Here is a 22,277-nt window from a genome sequence, read left to right as displayed (position 1 = left end):
CTGCACCTACATGGTGGCTGACAACTGTCTGTCTGTAACTCCAGTTCCAGGGGATCTGATGCCCTCTTCTGGCCTCCAAGGACATTGTATGACACAGGTACATTTAATATACATGCATGCAAAACACTCATATACATAAAATAAATCAAAAAAAATTTTTTTAAGAAGTATAATTATATGGCTAGAGAGTTGGCTTAGTCAGTACCTGAGTTCAGATTCCCAGTACTCAGGTATAGTAGGGTGTGGTGGCTCACACTAGTGTGGAGACAGGAGGATCCCTGGGGCTCGCTGACCAGCAGTCTAACCAAATTGGTGAGTTCCAGGATCAGTGAGAGGCTCCATCTCAAACAGTAAGGGAGAGAGTGAATAAGGGAGGCACTCCACTGACTCTGGCCTCCACACACTCAGACTCAGGTACTTGTACGCCCTTCACACAGGAGCACAGACGTGTACACCCACATGGTGAAGTAGGGTCAAACAAAAAGCCAATGAAAACCTGCGATTCTGTTACCAAAGGAAAGTGTTTGCTTTGCTCTGCTTTGCAATTCCTACACAGTGAACTTCAGTTTCTGTTTTTTTTGGCTATTTATTTGCCTTTGTGAGTTTTCTTTTTCTGCTGGTTTATTTTTTCAAAGAACCAGGCTTTGATGTTGCTTGCTGTTTGCAGCCTCTGACTTCTGCTCTGGCTTTATTATTTTTCTCCTGCTTCGCTGTACCTCAGTTGCGCCTGCTCCTCTCCTTCCCCTCCCCTCCCCTCCCCTCCGCTCCCCTCCCCTCTTCTTTTCTCCTCTTTCCTGTTTCCCCCCACCCCCAAACCCTGCAGCTTCCCAGGGTAGAAACTTAGACAACTGAGTTAGACCCGCTGTTCTAAGGGAGCCCAAGGCTCTCCATTTCCTTCCTTTTTTTAAGCTCTAGTTTATTCTGGTGTGGTCTGCAGACAGACTATGTGTCTCTCTTCTCTCATCTCCGAGTATTTTATAGCCAGGTGTCTTCGGAGCTGGTACATACGCCATTGAACAGGAGAGAGGTATGGGTTCTGCTGCGGAAGGAGAATGCTGAGCCTGTCTGCTGATGGAGCATGTCAGCTGAGTCATCTGTCCTCTGTGCTGCCGGAGCTGTCATTTCTGGTGGGGTTAAAGCTCCAAGGATGCCAGCTTTCCTGGTTCTGCTTTGAGTACTGTTCATGTGTTCCGATACCCTGTAGTAGCACATCTCTTCAGAGTGCATCTATGCATGCCTGATCTTCCTTTGTTCTGAAGTCTGCTCTGCTTGAACTTAAGATGCTTCTCAGTTAGTGTAGGCACAATATGTTCTTCTCCATCCTTTTACTTTTAAGTTATCTTGATTTTAAGCCATTTTCTTCCACAATAAATAGTTGGTCTTGTTTTTGCCTGTCCTCTGACAGCTTGTGCCCTCTAATTGGTGTTTGAGCCTTCACAAAGGGTGAGCAGCCATGTTGGAATCTGGCTCTCTGTGTTTCCTGTTACACTAGTTCTCTTCCCTTTTCTCTTCTCTGAATTTAACGGTTATTTTATATCATTCTAGTTTATGTCTTAGCATATTAGTCTTTAAAAAAGAAAAGAAAAAAACATTTTTACAGTTGCTATAGTTTTGTCATTCCCAGCTCATCTGCATCCACGGCTGTCCCAGGAGGGCAGGTAACGATAGCGGGGTGCTCCCAGCTTCCCTCTCTGTCCCTTTGGTGTTGCTGGCCTGTGTTCCACTCTTCTCCAAGCTGAATCACTTAGAATGTTGTTACTCTTCCTTCTGAGAAAACTACCATTAGCCTACTATAGGCACAGTGTCAAACAACCTTGGATAAAAACTTTTTAAAAATTGTGTCTGTACTGAACATGTGCTCTTTTTTCTTCTATTTATTTATTTATTTATTTATTTATTTATTTATTTATTTAGTCTTTTTGAGACAGGGTCTCCCTGTAGCCTCAGCTGGCCTGAACTCACTATGTAGAACCGGGCTGGTCCCCAGCTCACAGAGATCCGCTTGCCTCTGTTTCCCAAGTGCTAGGACTAAAGGCGTGCACCACCACGCCCAGCTGCTTCTTACTCTTTAAGCATTGTGTTGGAACTGTGTCCACAGCCTGTACGTTGGGTACTGTTGGAAGTAGTCTGAGCATCCCTGGCAATACACAGGAGGCAGCCCGAGGCTCTGTGCAGGCCGTGTGCTTGTTCTGTTAGGACCTGGCATCCTCAGAGTTAGCCACAGGGTCCTGGACACATCCCAGTGGATACCCTGAGGTGTCTGTAATGGTTGTCCGCTTTTTCCTCTGGTAAGGACAGGAGTGATAACTTCAGGCCCTATGCTTGAAAAGGAGCTGAAATACTGGTCCCTTCTGTTCATTAAAAACTGTTGTTAGCTCTGTCATCTATATCTTTTATGTGTTGTATTTGTTGTGCATGCCGTGTGTGGGGCTGGTAAATTCACCTCAGTGACGGTCTTTGCAGTCACCTTGCCTGACAAGCTCTCCTTCACCATTAGTGTCTGTAGTGTATGACCTTCACTTCTAAACTGTGCTCCCTGCTGCGCAGCAACCCTGCTTTCAGGTGAGGAGACCCCAGGGAGCTTGCCCTGCTAAGGACATGGGCGAGGGCCCTGTGGAGGGACCTGGTGTCTTGGGCTCTGGGACGTGGAGCTGTACTGTGCTCTGAGCACAGGGCCATCTTGCCTCTGCTATCATCTGTTCAACGTTGAGGCCCGAGGTTGGAGTCCTAGCTTGCGCCCTTCCCTCCGTGCCGTTACTCAGGTTGGAGTGCTCTGCTCTGGTCTCTTCCATCTTCCACCCTGGTGACTCATTCTGGAGCTCCGCTTCTAGTCATTTGCTGATTCACTGTTTTCCTGCACAGCTCCAGAGGGTAGGTTCTAAAAACAAAAAGCTTGGGTGATCCTGCTTCCCCTATATGCCACAGAAAGCCTCCATGCGTTAAACCTCTCTCCTGAAATGAGCTCAGAGTCTGAGGCCTCTGCCCTGGTCCAGCACCTAGTCCTCTTCTCTGAGTCCAGCTCTTCAAGGCCTGGCGAGTCACTGCTGCTCTTGTCTCACTGGACCTGTGTCACCTTCACACTGATCTGTCACACAGATGATTGTGTGGTCATTGCCTGTTAGCATCAGTCACTGCTGGGCTCAGTGTGAGCGAGCATCCGAGGAAAGGGGTTGTTGTAAATCTAGCCGACTTGCCAACACCTGGGAATATGTCTGACTTCTGACCTCCCACCAGTAGATGCTGCCTGTCATTTTCTAAATGTAATTCGATTTTACTCTAGCCCAAATCCATGCTTTAATAGCCGTGATTTGGGTAATTGCTTAGTTCTATGGCTATCAAAGCACAGAGATGTGCCCTGTAATTCTCCCAGAGTTTATATTGGCTTACACTGGCTTTGTCCCCCCTCCTCTTTGTCCCCCTGTGTGTTTCAGAACGTTTTGCAATGGTGCTTGTGTTTATTTTCATTTGAGTCTTGTTGCTTGAATGAAAATTATGACCAGTTTTCTGAGATAATTATTGTCAACATGCCATTTTTCAATTACCCTCACTTGATCCAAACCCGATCAAATTATTGGTTTAGAATATTTTTATTTCCTCTCAGTTACATGTGTCAGTGTATAGTGTGTGAGTGTGTGTGTGTGTGTGTGTGTGTGTGTGTGTGTGTGCGTGCCTGCCTTCCTGCCTGTGTGCACGCTTACTGCAATGGGGTAGCCATCCTGGCAGCACTTTGCACTCCTTTCCCTGTTCATGGCAGGCTGGTCCTGTGGGAGGCAGGGTTTAGCAGCCAGGGTTCAGGGCTGCCTGCCCCTGCCCATCCTCCCTGTGCTCCCCACGAGGCTGTCCAGGGCTTGTGGGAGCATCTCTCCACTTGGGAGACTACGGGTACAAGCTATCTGTCAGCATGGTTTCAGGTGGAACCACAAGTCAGAGAGAAGCTGGCTGTGGAGAGTAGGAGAGAGTGTCCTTCTGTTAATGGAGAAACAGCTTCAGTCATGAAACCTGGTTTGCCATTTTACTTTTTTCTTCTTCACGCCGCAGTCTTCTGTTTAAAAGTACAGGGCCGTAGCACCTCGTGCTAGGCCAGACTCTAGGCTTTTTTCTTCTGGACGCTGCCTCCTGATCCATTGTTCTCATCGGGGTCCTCATTCTGTACAGTTGAACCAAGTCCTCTGTGAACCAAATTTTCCTTTGCATTCTGAGTCATAAAAGGCTTCCTGGTGCCTTTTCCCTCATTTGTCTCAGATGTAGGTTATGTCTACAGTTTATCAGGGGTTCAGACTTCTGGGAGGTGTTCGTTCTGGAGGCGTGCTGTGCTCTTGTGAGCTCATAGACACAGTATAGCAGTGCTCTACTAAGAGTTCAACTCTGCCAAGTTTAAGTGAGGTATAGAATAGAGCTGCAAATTACCATTTTAGTCTTCAAAGATACTGCAAAGCATTCTTGTTCTAAGATTCTCTGGAGCTCTGTGTAAATTGTAATTCTGCCAAATTAAACATAGATGGTGGTGGTGGTCTGTATATTTCAGAGTCCCGGGATGCTAAGTTCTATGCTTTCCAGTATGTTTTAAGGATTTTTCTTTTTATGTATGAGTGTATTGCCTGCGTGTGTGTGTGTGTAAGTGCACCCATGTCGTGCAATGCCCATGGAGGTCAGAAGAAGGCACCAGATTCCCCTGGAACTGGAGTTACAGTTGTTGGCCACTCTGTGGGTACCGGCAATTAAACCTGAGTCCTCTCCAAGAACAGCCAGTGCTCTTAACCACTGATCTCTCCAGCCCCCAAGGAGTTTTTAACTATAGAGAAAACTACCTTCCTACCACCTTGATATTTGTTAACATTTACCATGTACTCCATTTTTAGTTGAAATATTTTGTTACCACTTCCAAAAAGTAAACAGGGGCAGGTATAGAATCAATCTATATCAATAGTAGAAAGCTGTGTGCTTACACATCACTGGCACATGCACAGAACAGACATGAAAGAGCATGCAAGGAAAGCCGCCAGCTCCTAGCTGTGGAGAGGGAACCCTGCAGTGCTGGAAGGGAGGCCGAGGATCAGCTTTGGCACCATGGAGTTTTATCTGACAACTAAACCAACCAGTCTTAGAAAATGCAGCTATTGAATGTCGTTCACAGACTTTCCTGTTTACGTGCTTGAATGTTTTTAAATAGTTTACTATCTCTTGGCAGAGAAAACCAGCTGGATATGAAAGGTACAAAGACAGTCCTATCTTTGACTGTGTCCAGTACGGCCATTTACCTAATGAAGTGCAAACCCCACACATGAGAGGACAGGCAGCAGGCGCTGTTGGGTCACTGAATCCTCACACATGTGGAGCGATGCCTTTGTGCCAGGGCTTCTGCTGCTGTCCCCAGGCTCAGCTGCCGTAGCTCATTTCCCTGTGGTTTCCTATGGAAGCGTGAGTCACAGGCCCATATGTGTGCATACGCCGTGCATTCCTTTGGGATGTGCCATGGGGATCTGGCTGTCTGCTGGTTTGCACAGGAGCCTCAGCACTTCTCACAGGGTCCAGCCAAGAGCCACATGGGCATTGCAGACAAGTAACGTCCTCCGCTGCCTTCACAGCTTAGGAGCGGCCAGGTGACCCCTGAAAGTAATTATTTCCTTTTAGAGGCCTGTAAGAAAGATGGCCGCTTCCTCCCCAAGCAGTCACGGCTGGCCTCCAGCTTGGCACCATCCTCTGGCTTAGCCTTCCAAGTGTGAGGGTTTCAGGCATGCTCTGCTGCACCCAGCTGTAATGCTGCTTTTTGAAATTAAAAATAGTAGTTGTATCTTCAAGCATAATGGTTATGAGATTGACTTTAAGCAAGCCATGGCACAGCCCAAACATTCTAGCATCCAGCAGAATGGAACAGTGAAGCCGGACTCACACAATTAGAGCCCAAAATGGAGCAATAGCCCCGACAGGCAGTGGTGTGATGGACAGTCCCACAGCCCCATGCTCCCCAGCAAGTTGCACATGGCATTGCCACTTCTGTAGACAGCTCAGCCTGCACACGAGCCACACGGTGCTGGCCTGTGACCCCAGAGAGGCCTCAGCTCCTCATCAGCCTCCCCCCTGGTGTTAATGTGCGTCATGGTAACACACTGCCTGTGTAGCTTTCTTGCTGCTGCCCATGTGTAAAGCTCACTTTGGCCCCATTTTCCCACTTCCCAAACCCACCATCTGAAAACACCAGAGCATCACAAGACTCTTCCTCAGATTCTGCAGGGTTTCAGCAGAGCAGCCCACATGGCCCAATGATCTCTAGGATGGAGGTAGTGCTTCCAAGATGCCTGCTTGGAAGTGAGCAGCACCCAGCTTGGTGTATGGAGTTCCTTCACGTAGATACTCAGAGAATCAGAGGTAATATTTGTTTATGATACTTATTTTGATGCTTGTTGTAACCTATGTTTATTTCACTTTTCAGGGTTCAGGATAAGGTGGAGGTGCTGAATTACACAGCCATCCCTGTCTACCTTCCAGAGATCACGATTGGAGCTCACCAGTCTCAGCGGATCTACACCAGATTTAGAGAGGTGAGCAAGCAAGTGTAGTGGTGGGGACCTGTCTGGAGTAGCTGTGGTCAGCACATCACTCACCTGCCACCCCCTCGTTTCTGGGCTACTTGAGTCCTCAGACAGACAGGAGCTGGCATGTAGTGGTGGGCCCGTGCACGGTGATGTCGTCCTCTGTTCTTTAGCTGGTGTCTGTAGTTCCTCACAGCCACAGCTGATGCTGCCTCACCCTTCGGTGTGTCTGCAAATCATGAGGCTCATATTTCTACAGAGGGTCCTCCAACCCAGCAGACCTGTACGGGAAGGGTGGCGGAGCTGGGACAGACAGCTGGGCGCTGGTGGAAGGACCACTCCGCTCTGCTTTTCTCTAATTGCCACATTTTGGTGAGTCGTTTGTTCTTCCACCACTGTGGAGAGTCATCTGTGGCCATTCAGTCAGGGATTTGGGGCCTCATGGAAGCAGCCACAGAGACCTCCATCAGGCACCTGCCTTTCCTCTTGGTGCTCCTCCTGTACCTATGACGTGTTCAAGGACTTGTATGTCTTTTTTCTGTGGGCTGTGTGAACCTGCAGCTTCCTCAGAGCGGGACTGAGGTGGCTCTTTGCCATGGCCGGTGTCCAGGCCAACATCCTGCTTCAGTGGACAGAGCTGCCTCCCTGACCTCCATTCCCAGACTCCCTGCTTCCGTCTGCCATGCAGAAGCAGCCCCATTCAGGGTTAACCTACTCACTGTTGGCTGTGAAAGAGAAGACAGCAGTTCACAGTGTTGCGGGCCTGTTTCCCTTCATTCCATTAGCTTTGGCCTTGACAGGTGTGTGCTGGCTGGGCAGTCAGTAGACTTTCCCTGTACCTTTGACACCCTCCACTCTTCCCTTAGTAGTAGATTCTGCCTTAAAGTTCACCCTGTCCGTACTGACACAGCATCTTAAACATTCTTCAAGTAGTATTTGCCCGAGACAACTTTTTTCTGTATCTTTTAATGTCAGCCTCTATCTTTGTTCAGTGTATCTTAATCCCTGCAGGAATTGAGGAAATCTTGCCGTTCTTAATATTTGGAATATTTATCTAGTCACATTTAATGATATATTTGTATCTCAATGGTCTGTCTTCCTATTTGTGTTTTTCTGAGTTTCGTTTACTTTCCTCTGTTTGCTCACTAGTTATTCTGTTAATGGCCCTTAGTGACTAACCTGATCCTGGAGATGTTCATCTTTGATGTACTCAAGGCTGTCATTAGAGGCCTTCTGCTTTCAGACTGTGTGAGAGCCACAGGCTGGGTGAGCTGTCGTGGCCATGTTTTCATCCTCTGCGTTTTAAGTCCCTCCGCACATATGGTGGAGACGGTGTTGACTCAGGTCCCCTGCCTTACCTCTGAGTTTACCTTGCTGTGACTCATACCTTCCCTTGGCTCTGGTTCCATCAGGGCCACTGGCCTTCCCCTGAAAGAATTCTTTGCTGCAACAAATTAAAATGGTCCTTATTTGATCTTCATCTATCTTTTAAATTATTTTTTAAAATTCTTTTTGGGGAGAACTTCAAGCTTTTAAAGAAGAAGAGCTGGAGAGATGGCTCAGCACTTACGGACACTGCTGCTCCTGCAAAGGCCCATGTTTGGTTCTCAGCACCTACATGGCAGCTAACACCATCCTTAACTCCAGTTCCGGGGCCTCCAGTGCCCTCTTCTGGCCTCTGCAGGCACCATGTACACAAGTGGTGTACACATACATCCAGGCAAGCACTCATACACATAAAATACAAATGAGTAAATCTTTTTTTACCCTGGCATGGTAGGTAGCACACACCTGTCATTCCAGCACTTGAGAGGTGGAAGCAGGAGATCAGAAGTTCAAGGTCGTCCTGAGCTACATAACGAGTCCAAAGCCAGCCTGAATTTTTTTAAAAGGGCTCAAGTATAGAAAAACTATTTCCTGACCCATTTGAGATCACTGTGATACCCTTTATATCAGACACTGAGCACTGTGGTCTCAGCACTCATCCCCAGGACACACATTAGGAGTGCAGCTCCTTGGTTCCCACGCCCACCCCCAGGTCCAGGAATACTTGATCAGACACCCTAGCATGGGTTAGGAATGGGTTCTAATGAGTCTTCCAGTCAACTGTAATGGCCACTAGGGTTTGGGACCCTCCACTTGAGGGTGTCATTCTTATGAACAGGACGTTCTCCCTCACACCCCCCTCAGAGCTGCCAGTCCTGGGGAGGATTTGCACGCTGCTGCTAACCACAGACCCATTGAGGGCCATCAGTGATCCCAGAGATCCAGGCTGGACAAGAATTTGCATCTGGTGGGTTCCAGGACTTGCACCTGAATTTGTTACTTGAACTTCCTTGGTATTTAAGACCTTGTCACTTCAAAACTTTTAGAGACTACAGGATGGCTACTTTGCTGGATGTTCTTCAGTCTGGTATGTTGGTTGTTTCCCCATAATTAGGCATAGGCCATGTATTTGGGGGGTACTAGAGAACTCACTGCGACTTGTCGAACTGCATGTGACTCCCATTGGCCGTGTTGCTGTTTATGGTTCACTAATCACCTGAGTGTGAAGGGACCCTAACTCTTCATAATCAGTAAACACTGGGGGACTTCGAAACCATGCAAGTGTGTACTCTGGTCAGATTTTCATGCAGGAGTTCTAGTGGCCGTTGACTTTCTGGATTTCATCAGCTGTCAATCACTATGATGGCTGCCCAGTTGTGTTCTTCTTCATCATCCCCTCTGCATCATTGGTTCATGTCTCTTCCCCATGTGTTTACCTATTTATGTGTTTATATAACAGTGGACTCCCAGGTTCCTGATTTTTATATGTATCAGTATTGTTTATCAGTGTTTGAAAACCATGAACTCACAGCGGTGTCTATCGCCGGCGGAGCTCAGCAGGTCTCAGTGTGGTGTCTGCTCCTGTACCTCTCATGTCCTCCCTGTCTGCTCCCCACCCACCCCCAGTCCCCACTTACTGCAGTTACTAGTGTCCTTCAGGCTCTGCCACCCCCTTTGGGAGAGTAACAAGCTGTATTCAGCCCTGTGGAGCAGCTTTGGCTCAAACTAGAGAGGACCGGGACTGTCTTCATTCCTAGGAACGGTTTGCCCCACATCAGGTAGAGAATTCTTAACTACCAGGATTTTTTATTTGATTGGTTGATTTTTCTTGCTGTTTCAGTTAAAATACATTTCTTATTTCCCTGGGTGGGCCTGTCTCTTGTCCGGTTTCTGTGTACCCCTGGGGGCAGTGTGCATCCACCCTCGCTTGACTTGGGGTTCCTGAAGCCCGTGGAACCTTTGTGTGGTCTCTGCTGTCGCTAGGGCAGTTGTCTGCTCTCCTTGGGCTCCAGCAGCGGCTCCCTACACCGCTCCCTGTGCCCCTGCGCTCCTCTCGGTCCTCTCACGGTCTTTTCTGTGTGCTTCAGCCTGGTCTGTTCTGAGCTGGCCTCCGAGACCCTGGCCTTCTCCAGTCCTGTCTAACCTGCTGTCAGACCTGCGTTCTTTAAACTGAGCCTTGAATCTAACCCTGGTCTTTTGTTGTTGCTTCCAGAATTTCCATTCTGATTTCAAGCTCTTTACATGGTCGTTCTGTCATACAGTTTCTCGAACCTACTAGTCACAGCCAAAGGTACCTGATAACTGTGGTGTCCATCCTTTGGGCTCTGTTTAAACTGCCTGCTTCGTTTGAGGGGATGTGTTATACCATTTCCTGGCGGGCACTGAGATGACCCTGATCACCAGAATCCACCTGGGAGCCAAGCCTGTCCTGTTCGGTTTCTGTTGCTGCGATAAACACTATGGCCCAAAGCAGTGTGGCGAGGAAAGAGTTTAATGTGGCTTAAATGTCCTGATGACATGAGGGGCCAAGGTAGCACTGAAGCAGAGATGGGGGAACGGCACCATGGGTTTGCTTCCTCTGACTTGCTCGGCTGCTTCTCTTACACAGCCCAGCTCTACCTGCCCAGGGATGGCCCTGTCCTCAGTGGGCCTTGTCCTGCCACATCAGCCAGCAGCCAAGAAAATGCCCCCTAGACATGGCCACAGGCCAATTTGATAAACACTAACCACGGTATGGACGACTGTGCCTGTGTTTGGTAAGGGCTGCTGTGTTTCCAGGTTGCCCCTCCTAAGAGAACACCTTTAACAGGTCACTTCTTTTGGTGGGCCCACACCACAGGTTTTGTCCCCACTGTGTACCCTGCCTCTGGAAGCTGCTCAGCGCCTCACTGCAGCTGCTGCTTGTGAGAGTTGGGGAGATCCTGGGGGAGTGACATGCTGACCATCAGCCCCCCTGCCTTTTGTCCTGGGCCCCTGGAAGCCAGGCCGTCCCTGCACTGTGAGCAGGTGTCCTTTCTGTCTGTCTGCCTCTGCTCATGTGGGAGGGCGGAGTTGGTCTGCACCAGCCGGTCCTCCAAAAGCTGGACGCAGGTGGCAGCTGTGTGGTGAGCTTGTCTGCTACTTTGACTGTCATCATGTTTTATGGCCTTCTGCATTCTTACACTGAGCATCGAAGAGAGTCTGTGGCATTGGGCGGGTGGTTTTAATGAAATGTTTAGAGAGGCTAAAGTGGAGAGATACCTAAGTTTTTATAATGAGTTTATTTTTCAGGGCAGTTTTCGATCTGTAGGACAGTTGTGAGACGGTCAGGGTCTCCTGTGCCCACGCTGGGTTTGCCTGTCACCAGCTTCCTTGTGTCCTTTTGGTAGTTAATCCTCAACACAGACACTGGATGTTAGCTGAAGATACACTTCCTCCAGATCTCAGAGTTTCCCTCAGGTTGTTCTGTTCCAGGGTGCTGTCCAGACCTCATGGCACAGGTCGCCAGGTCTCCACAGGCTTCTCTTGACTGTGACACGTGGGCGGACCTTCCTTTTTCTTGATCACGCCGACAGTTTAAGGAGTCCTCGGGTGCTTTCATGTGGACATGGGTGCCTGGGTGCAGAGGGGTCAGGGTGAGCCGTCAGCAAGGCTGTTGGTGATTTTAACTTGATGGTCTGGCTGAGTCCTGTTTGCAGATCTCTTCTCTCAAGGGTTGCTCTGTCCTTACCTTACAGAAAGTGCAGTGTATCCCTCGGGTTTCTGCTCTCGGGTAAGAGTGATGTGGCCGCTTAGAGGAACATTGGCTGTGTCTCTGTTTTAAGGAGCTCCACTTGCTTGTATTTGGAAGCGGTGTGTGGACATGAAGCAATGAGGAATAGTGACCTCTTGGTTACAAAACTCCCTCAGCCACTAAAGACAGAGCTGTGGTTATTACTGAATTTCTCTTTGTAAATTGCATTCTGGGTAAGTCAGAGATAAGAGCATGTGGCCCCTCCATTTCATGTGCAACTATTTCTGATCTGTGGCTTCACAGAGTAGTGTCCCTAGCAGCAAAGCTGCCTTCCAGCCAGCGTGCTCAGACCTCCTTAACTGACTGAGTGGCCTCCCAGTGTTCTCTTCTTCATACATTTACTACTTTTATCTTATGTGTGTGAGTGTATTGCCTGCATGATGCCTGCACTCAGTACTCCGCACCTTGAGCAGCCATGCGTCTCTGCACTCACTGCAAAGAGCAGCTTCTCTGATGAAGCCTAGAATAGTGTTTCTCTGTGGGTGTTGATGTAAGAATTTAAGAAGGCAGTTTGACACCATGTCAGTTTAGTTAAATAATAGTAGTAAGTTCCCCTTCGGGGCCTGTCACCTCCCTAATCATGCGTTTTCTGCTAGGTTTATAGTTATAAACAGGTATTCTCTCCTATGGAGACAGCATCAAAATCAAACCAAGTAGCTGGTTACATCCATAAGAGTTGTGTCACTATTGCACCTTGGACACATCTTTAACAAGTTAGCACGATGGTTCACAGAGCTCACAGCTAGGTAAGACTCTTTGCCTCTTTTCACCCAGCAGCCTACGTAGCACTTTCTGACACTGTGAAAGCTAGCCAGCAGGGAGGAGGCTCCAGCTCAGCTCCAGCTTGTTCCATGTATCCTGCAGCCAGGGTGTGTGGTGTCTTCAGGAACAGGGTCTTGTTATCTAGTTCTCTTGGGGAACCAAGAATGGCAAGAGCCTGTATTGCTTTGGGCCTCTGGGATCCCCCAGACCAGTGTCTCTTAAGGAGATTCGTCCACACTTGGATTTTGTTCAGGTGGCCTCTAGGATTATAGAAAATATTGTCAGCTCTAGCTCTGACAGAGAAATAATATCTAAACTATATAAAGAACTCAAAAAACTAAACTTAAAGAAAACAACCCAATTAAAAAAACAGACTGTCATACTGAATAGAAAGTTCTCAACACAAATTTAAGGTATTAAGCATTGTTGGCCATCAGGGAAATGCAAAGTACTTTGAGATTTCATCTCACCTGAGTCAAAATAGCTATTGTCAAAAAATCAAATGCTGTGGATGCTTCAAGGATGTGGGGAAAGGAGAACACTTGGTCACTGTTGGTAACTGCTGGTGTTGGCCCCTATAGTACAGCCGCTACGGAAATCAGTGTGGAGGTCAGAAAGCTAGAACTAGATCTACCCCATAGCCCAGCTGCACCACTCCTGGGCATATAGCCAGAGGACTCTGCATCAACCACAAAGCTACCTGCTCATCCATGTTTTTTGCTCTCTGTTCACGTTCACCATTGCCAAGAAATGGAGTCAGTCTAAATGTCTGTCCACAGACAGTAAAAATGTGGTGTGTGCAATGGGCTTCCATTCGGCTACAAAGAGAAATTAAATTAGAAAATTTTCGTGAGACTGGATAGAACTGGAAAAATCACACTAGTGAGGAAACCAGACTCAGAAACACAAGCGCCACACCTCACTTGTCGAGCTTAGCTTCAGTCTTCAAGTTTGTGTGTTTAACTTGGAGAACCTGTGGGAAAGGGACTGTTGGCGGGATGCCTTAGGGAGGGCCTGGTATAGCAGGAAGACGGGTTAAGGGGGATGGGGGAGGCAGGGGGGCAGGCGGGAATGGCTAACCAAAAGAGGGTGTGTGTAAAATCCTGACAGCCATTGAGCAGGACAGACCAGGAGGCACGTGGCCTGGCCTGGGCAGAGTGCCTTTGGGAAGAGCCTGTGGCACAGCAGGGTGGCCCTGGTCCCTTTGCCCCCAGCCATTGGCAGGGAGTAAACAGGGGATCCCATGGGTCCTCCACTTCCCCTTCAGCAGCTCCATATAGCACGTGTGCACAGCCGCCACGCCATTCCAACAACCTGTATTCAAGAATGTTTCTGACTCCACAGTTCTACTGGAAGTTCTGTTTTCCAGTTCTCCCTCACTTCTGTTGTCTGTCATTTTGTCTCAGATCATACTGAGCACTTTGCCAACAGAGCTTTAGTGTTCCTGTTTGCTAATCTATCGTCTTCGCTTCTGAGTCAGCCTGAGTGTTCTCTTTGGTTGAGGGTCACATTTTTCACTTCCGTGCCTGTAGAAACACACATCCAGGGTTATGGCTCTGATGTGATTTTGCCGAGACAAGTGCTGGAACTTTTCTGACAGCTGCTTGTGCCTCAACATTCAGCCTGCTCGACCGAGTTCGGCTTGTCCATGATGCTGGAATGGCCTATCTGGGGAGATGCTGAGGGCCAGATCTCTCCTGAGCCCATGTATGCAGGGAAAGGCCAGCGGGAACGGAGCTGACCCATAGGCCTGGTGAGCATCTCTGGGTTCATTCTGCTTGCCATTCCTGGAAGCTCTGTCCAGCCTTGCAGAGTTTTATCCATGCTGCCTGGGCAAGTCTTTAGTCAAAGACCAATGGCCCTTGTGCACATTTCTGGAATTTTTATTTTTTTTACAGTTTTGCCTAGAACCCCTTCCTACCCTCTGCCTTGGCCTGCACAGAGTCAGGTGGGACCCAAATGCTTCTAGTTGGAGGGAAAGGGGGAGCTCAGGTGCAGTAGCATACCCACTGTGGCCCGCTGCTGTAGCCTGGTGGCAGTCACTTGGCAGCTCTTATGTTCAGGCTCCAGCACTGGAATTCAGGGCCATGAGGCTGCTGTGCTTCAGGGTGACCCAAGTCCAGCATGTGGTCAGGGGAGGACTTAGGGTAAGTGTCCACTCTGGCTGGCTGTGGCATGTGGAGGTGGTGCTTACCTATTCTCAGAACTCCACTCCATTGTATCATTTGGGTCACAGACTTGGTGGCTTCACTTGGGATGCACGGGTGACATATCACTGCCACCTCTCAAGCCTCTACCTAGATCTGGTGAGCTTCTGTCTGTCTCCTGTGTCACCCACTGCCTGGCCCGACACCTGGAGTGCTGACAATAATTGTGGAGTGAGAGCTCAGTCCAAGTATGAGGTCTGCACAATAGCAGTATTTCCTGTCACTTCTCCAGCCCCTGGAGTCTGTAGTTGTAGTGTGAGAGCCACCATAGCCTGTACACACGTGGGTGAGGTGGTGCCCGGAGTCCTTGATTACAGGGACAGTCGATGGGCTGGGCTCAACTGTGGCCAGTGTGCTGACCCCTGTGCAAGGCCCCAAGAAGCCAAGATCCTGGTTCTTAAGGGGACAAGGGTAGTAAATCAGCTCCACACCTAAGCCTCAGTGCAGCAATCCAGACCAGAGCTTCCATGCTGTCAAGCTAAACCCATCTGGAGGCTGTCAGCACCTGCTGCTCAGGTGGTTTTGCTTCAGCAAGCAGCTTGGCTTTGGAAGTTTGTCCTAAGCACATATCTAGGGGAGGCATCAGGGTGTTGTTTGTAATGGGGGTGGGGGCTGGAAACAGGCCTTGGTGGTACAGGTCTACCAGCAGGCTGGAGGAGGTAAAATGAGGCATGTAGGGACTCATAGGACCCCCTTGGGAATCAGGAGACAAATGTAGGCACTGGCTCCATGTGTGGACTAGCCAGTAAGTCCTTTATGAAAGGAAATAATGTGCATGCTTTGAAACTTTTAAATGTGGAGGGGAGGGTTCCTCTCCTTCCTTGTTCCCAGCTGCCTAGGACCCTGTCCAGAGGTGACTGTACCTTGGATCTCACCTGCAACCTTCTGGGGGCAGTGTGTTGGTGTTTTGTGGAAGGGAGCTACCAAGCTGTAATGCTGTCAACCCTTCGTGTGACAGCACTGTTGCTATTACCATAGTTTGAACATTAGTCTAGATTCACATGGCCTCTGCTGCATACTCATGTTATGGGGAACTTGGGGTATTTTCACAAATATCCAGGCTCTGTGCCTTCTCCCCCATCAATGTGGGAATCCCTAGGGGCAGGGGGCACAGTTTAGTCAGAATTGCTGTGGTGGTTGAATGAGAATGTACTCCATAGGATCCAAGTGTTTGGACATTTTGTCCCCAGCTGGTGGTGCTGTTTTGGGAGGTCTGGAAGGTGTGGCCTTGCTAGAGGAAGCGCATCACTGGGGCGGGCTTTGAGAGTTCTTAAGCCTTGCTGAATCCCCAGTCCCCCTCTGCTTCCTGGGCCTGCTTGAAGATGTGAGCACTTGAGTCTCTGCTCCTCCTCTGGCCACCTCACCATGCCTCCCTGCCATAACAGACTCTAGTCCCTCTGGAACCTGGAACAGTAAGCTCATGTAAACTCTTCCTATAAGTTCCCTTGGTCTTGATGTTTTATTACAGCAACAGAAAAGTAACTGATACGATCACTGTGGGTGGTGAGGGGTGAGGTAGCTTTTGTTTTGTCCTTTTTGTCCGGAGGAGAAGATGCAGGCTCAGACCCTAAAGTAGGCTGATGCAGTGTCCTGCTCCACAGCCTGGGGTGGAGCCTGCCTTTGCCCACCTTCAAGAGAGTGGTGCCTCCCTTCTGTGTATGTGTTGGGTGTGTGGTAGTTTTCCGCCTGGCCAGGTCCAGAGCTCCAGGACTCAAGAAATCCTTTTTGGTCCTGGGCCATCCCATTTTCAGCATTAGTGGGCAACAGTTCCTTGATGCCAAGCACAGCCCCCCAGCCCTGAGTCTTAGTGTGGACGGTCCCAGCTAGAGGCTCTGGAGGAGCACCCTGAAGGTTTGATTAACTGTGGTTCCCCTTACCTTAGTTAGTACCTTTTGATTTTTAATGGAAGCATGGGAATGACCTCTTGAAGACCATTGCTTTAGTGAGCCCCACCCAGCGTCTTGAGTTCAGAGACCCCTAGGGGAGGAGCCACACTGCTGATGGGCAGTCCACTGCTATTGCTCTTTATCCTGGGGTTCTTGCTCTGCACCCCCTACACACATGCAGTCAACTCTTGGACTTTGCACAGATCCGTTGGTGATCTTTTCAGTCTTGGGAGTGGACAATTCCTGGGGTGGCCGGCAGTTCACCAGCCAAACGCCTATGTGCACTTCTGAGCCCACAAACCTGTCCTGACCGGTGGAGCTCCATGGTGGAGGCTGCCCTTCAGTGTCGCCTTCTGACATGGGGCTTTTCTTCATGTGAGGACAGTGGGCTTTAGAGTTTGAAGGTTATTTTAATCATGCTGACCTGAGGTCATACTGTGAAAGAGGCAGACTTCACTTTCTCTTGCTGTGAAATGTGCATGAAACCCCCTGAGGTCTCTGTTGGCTTATAAGCACTAAAAAGAGGTCCTAGGACCAGAGAGCACTCCCACTGGATCACACAGGCCCCGAGAGGTCCAGAGAGTGGATTTTATGAGGCAGTTAGACGCTAATGAGGCTCAGCAGTTTTGGTGTCCTGCTAGTTTTTATTTGCTCTGGTTTAAAATTCAGCATGCAAAGGCAGAGCCAGCCAATCTTGCATCAGCCCATCTTCTGAAGGGCTGCTGTGGGCAGACCTGCATGGCTGTGCCCGGGCATGTTATAGGACAGCCATCATTGAAAGCCATTGGTATTAAATGCAGACCCTTTCAAGTCGTCCTCTGGAGGATGTACGCTTCTCTTCTTCAGCTGAGGGATTCATCCCACAAGTGAAGAGATCTTAGAGGACCCCTTCAGCTGGCATGGTTAGGGCAGTTCTCTGTTTCAGTGGCTGTTCTGCTGGGGCTCTGCCCAGGACAAGTGCCTTTGGGTCTCCCCTGGAGTGGCTCCAGCTGCTCACTCACCCTGGACGCTGGGCTTAGGCAGAGCCCCTTTCCTCAGTCCCTGGAAAGCAGCTGTACAGCCCTGTCTCCAACTATAGATCCAACTCTCCAGCTGCCCATTGGTTGTGTAGCCAGACACAACACACCTAAAGACCCCCCCCCCCCGCCGCCCATTGGGTGTGTACCCAGACCTAAAAGGGGCGGTCTAGAACAGACCCCCCCCCCCCCCCCCCCCGCACCCCCCATGAACCAGTCATAGGTCCCAGTCACTACTGCCCCGGCACAGCCCAACCTCACACCAGTGCTATTGTCAGAACCATGAGGCCAGAGAGGCAGGATCCCTCCTGCTGTTTCCTGTCCTAGCCGCAACACTGGGGCCTCTTGACCTCAGAGCACCCACTTCTGATGCCGTGCATGACAGGTGCCCCCTGCTGGGCTTGTGACTGAGCATGACTGAGCATGTGATGCTCACTCTTGTCTTCCTATGATGATCAGCTCCTGGAGGAGCTAGGCTTCTCCCTTGGTACCTAAGTAAAACTGCCATGAACACGGTGCCCAGGCAGGATCAGTCTGTGCCACCTGCCTCTGTGTCACTTCCAGCCTCCTCCAGCATGGCTCCCAAAGCCCTTTAGGCTGGATGAGCTGGGCTAGGCCTCAGGTAGTTGAAGCCTCATAAGTCCCTGAGATCTTTGGTCTTGGAACTGCCAGCACTGGCTTGAGCTAGACTTGGGGGTGCACACCTGTGCCGGGTTCAAGTATCTGTGGCCTGTGTAGAGGCAGTCTCATAACTTGAACGGGTTAGCTGTTGTCTGCATTTTTTAAAAAGTAGTGTTAGGGGCTAGAAAGATAGCGTAGTGGTGAAGAGCACTGGCTGCTCTTGCAGAGGACCCAGGTTGGGTTCCCAACACCCACATGGTAGCTAACTGCCCATAATTCCAATTCCAGGGCACCCAATACCCTCTTCTGGCCTCCACAGGCATTGCATGCATGGGTACACTTGCATACATTCAGGCAAAACATTCATACACATAAAATAGAAGTAAATAAATTTTTAAGTAGTTTTAGTATCTGTTCAGGTATTTGCACTGTGTGCGCGTGCACATACACGCACGCACACAAATTTACTGTTTGTCCTGATTTGAAATATGAAAAGGCTCAGACTGTTCCCATTACTGTAACGAGACATCAATACCAATGGCTAGCCTGAAGGGTAATGGCAGGACCTGGAGTGTCCTGCAGACACAGAAACGCCCTCTCTTTGCAGCACAGCTCCCTCCGCCATGCTTATGCAGTCGTATGTGTAGGCTGCATAGAGCATCCTCCTGTTGTTGCCCCGTGTCCCTGCCGTGCTCTGCCTGTCTGTGGTTCTGAACCTGGAGCTCCCTGCCCCACGGCAGCACCTGGGCTCCAGCCCCTGAGGTCCTGCTGACAAGGCCGATGCTAGCAGAGGAAGCCGGAGCCTTTGTTCTCTCAGCTCCCAGTGACACTGCAGCCACCCCATCCATGGCTTCTTTGGTCCTGAAGTAGTTTCCTGCTGTTACCCTTCAGGCTGGCCATCAGAGGCTCCCTGAGGCCCAACCTTGTCCCCTTCCCCGTGCTGGCTCCCTTTCCCACCTTCTTCCCCAGGGCTGTGTTCAGCTCACTGTCTCCCCAGCCAGGACCCTGGTGACCAGAGGCCTCTTCATCAGCGGTTCCCTCACTGGTTCTCAAAGCTAAACTAGAGTCCGTCCACCATGGTTAGAGTGTCTTGAGAGCGAGGCGTTTCCTAGGCCTGACCCCTTGTTAGCTCTCCCTGAGTGCCACTGCTGCCTCCTTTCCTCCTGCCCATCACGCTATTGACAACCAGTGAGAGCGCTGGGCATCTGTACCTGGAGGTTGTCCAGAACAGGCTTCTGCAGGCAGGGCTGCCGCATCGCCATGGATCCCTGCTGGGCAGCAGCGCAGACCTATGGAGGAGTGCTGGGCGGGTGGTGATGGACCCGGGGGCTGGGGAAGCAGCCATCTCTAAACAGTGTGCCCATGCCTTCCCTCCAACAGCTGCCAGGCCGCAAGTACAGCCCTGGATACAACGCCAGCGTAGGTGACAAATGGATCTGGCTGAAGTGAACAGTGCCCTCCACGCATCTGTGCTACAGCCATGAAGATGTCTGCTCTTCCCCACTCCGGATGCCAGAGCTTTACCAGATACCAGGAAAAAGCAAGTGATCAGGGAACTACCAGGAGAAATGGCCTAGTGGAAACAGTCTACCTGTGCCCTGGCAGCAGGGTTGAAAGAAATCAACTTCCATTGATAAGGTTCTGGAACCTTCTAGCTTTAGTTTGGAATCATCCGTAATTATCACTGGGGGAAAAAGCTGTTTGAAAGATCCGCTCCCACTGGAAGCTGCCGTGTGTCCCTGCGGCCCTGTGTCAGGCAGCTTTCCTGAACTGTCCCTCCCAACTTGAAGAAATAAATCTGGCTCTGTAGCACCTCCTGCGCAACATACGTGCATGCTCACCCCATCCTGTCGCTCCATGCCATCCTGGGTTTGGGTCTTTGCGCACGCTGTTGAAGCGTATACATCAGCGGAAAGCAGAAATGTAGAAATACGAGATTTGCAGAACAGCAAGTGTTGTCCTTTTTTTCCTTTCTTTTGAATTTTTGTGAATTTCTATGTTTTGATCATATTTAGGCCCCTCCCCTGACTACACCCCTTCAATACCCACTGCCCAATTTCCTGTACTGTTATATAAAGGCCTAGCGGGTCAAACCTGTGTCCCCAAATGCCCTGCATTGTGGATCCACCAGAACCTGGTTACTCTCTCCAACGTCACACCGTTAAAGAAAAGTGACTCCCAACACCACCGGTGGCTATAGCTCCTCAGCTAGGGCTGGGGCTTCCTACCCACCTCCCCTCTTCCGTGCTGGGCTTATCTGCTTTGAGCTGCTGTGGGTCTTGTACAAACGCTTTTCTCCAGAGAAGGTTCACTTGATGGCTGCCCTTGCTGTCTCCTCCCTCTGCAGGGCAAAGCTGAGCTTGGGTGTAGGCACAGAAGCAAAATCAGATGCTGTTACCTCTTGAAACTTAGGGGAACAGTAAAAGCGCTTTGCAAATTTTGCGCATCAGCGTTGTTAGGGAGTCATTGTAGGTTGTCAGTGTGTTTCTGCTATGTCCACTGTTGTGGCTGTACCTTGCACATGTGATTTACATGTAACCTAATTAAACAATGCCATTTACCATTCTGTTCCTTAGCCGTGTTCGGGTCCTTGCAGCCACATTAGACAGGACAGAGAGAACATTTTCCTCTTCAGGAAGGTCTGCTAGGCCTTTGCTGTGGGATGTGCTGAAGAATCAGACCACCTGCCACCTGCTTCCTTCCCTCCGTCTCCTCTGCTGCAGTGGAGCAGCAAAGTCTTGGACAATCCCTGGAGGTCTTGTGTCTGTGTCCCGTGAACCACTGACCAGAGAGTGTCTGTAATTACTGGGCTGTGCACTGCTGCCTGTGGTGCAAGGAGCTAGCAGTGAAGCCCTGGACAGGTCGGCCTGTCCTCAGCAGGGCTGCTGCAGCCACCTCAGATCCTGTCCTGTGCGTCGCAGCTCACATGCACTTGGCCTGCCTGATGGTCCATGTGTTTGTGTCAGACCCTGATGGCTCCGCTCCCTTGGTGCGATGTGATGTTCGTGATCGGCCGAGTCCACCTGCCTCACTTCCTGGTGTTCTCTGTGTACTGGGAAGACAGTGCGAATTCCCAGCCTTCTCCAGGCTGCAGCCCTGCCGAGAAGGCTGGTGGGTCTCTAATCTGATCTCAGTGCAGCATCTGATTTAGCTTCACAAAATGCTTGCATTTGCTTCAGACTGGTGCTGAAATAAAAACGTGCATTTTGAATATCCCATGTCTGAATCCTCAGCACTTTGAAGGTCAGGAACTAAACCCACTGTGACGACACTAGTTTTGTGTCTGCGTTTTCTAGTGAAGAGAAAGTCCTCGTGGTTTTCACATCCCCTCAGCAGAGCCAGGCTCAGCTGGTGGCAGCCAGCATTCTCTTCAGCCGAGTCAGACTGCTGCTGCCCACTGCCCACCACATGGCTGTCGAGCTGTGGTAAATAACCACCCCTCCAGGCAAGAATGTGCAGGCCTGCTGCCCTCTTGCAGGGGTCGGGGTACCCAGGACCTGCAGTTTGGCTGTGCTTTGATCCAGCAGAAATGAGCAGAGCCCTTCTGCTTCACGTGCTCCCCACTTTTCTGAAGCCCATTAGCTCCTAATGGCTTAGGAAGATTCTGTGTTCTGTTTACCAGAAAAGACTTCTGGACTGGCTGCTTGTGAGCACTGTGTGTTGGAGCCTAGATGCAGGGAGGCAGCGGTTATGGTTGAACAGCCCTGCCTGGGTCAGATCTGCTAGGCAGGGAGATAGTGCAATAGGCAGGGCACTGCTCTAGTTCCTGTCCTGCACAAGGGCTTTGGAGTAAAAGCATGTGTATGCAGCAGCCACTGGCTGGTCAGAGTTGCATGTCCATGGACTTTACATGTAAAGCTGGGCCCTGAAGACTGTTCTGGGAGACTCAGGAGCCAGAGCTGATGGTGCTCGTCCAGGGCCCTTTCATCCTGAGGAAGTACCTTTCTCATCCGCGTGACCCTGGCCTCCCTGTCAGTAAGCTGGGACTATCGGTTTTGGTTTGCCCCATTCTGCTCAAGACCCTCACCTGACATCCCTGGACCAGAGAGCTCCAATACAGGATTGCCCCAAAGGAGCAGCAATGAGGGACCATACCAGGCAAGACAGGCATCAGCACCCATGAACTGTTGGCCTTTGCTGAGCTTAGAATTCTAACA

At 50.1% G+C, this 22,277-nt stretch overlaps 1 protein-coding gene across 1 annotated transcript in view; it reads left to right on the top strand.

Moving 5' to 3' along the window:
• Positions 1-21,338, top strand: part of Ndufa10 (NADH:ubiquinone oxidoreductase subunit A10) — a 39,753-nt gene extending 18,415 nt beyond the window's left edge. Inside the window, exons 9-10 of the mRNA XM_008829130.3 lie at positions 6,431-6,539; positions 19,501-21,338. Coding sequence (XP_008827352.1) covers positions 6,431-6,539; positions 19,501-19,569 — 178 coding nt within the window. The 3' untranslated portion in view covers positions 19,570-21,338. The remainder of the gene's footprint in view (positions 1-6,430; positions 6,540-19,500) is intronic.
• Positions 21,339-22,277: the final 939 nt, after the last annotated feature.

This window comes from Nannospalax galili, unplaced genomic scaffold, assembly GCF_000622305.1.
Source record: "Nannospalax galili isolate Female #2095 unplaced genomic scaffold, S.galili_v1.0 scaffold453, whole genome shotgun sequence".
Lineage (NCBI taxonomy): Eukaryota > Metazoa > Chordata > Mammalia > Rodentia > Spalacidae > Nannospalax > Nannospalax galili.
This window is presented reverse-complemented; position numbering and strand designations above follow the sequence as displayed.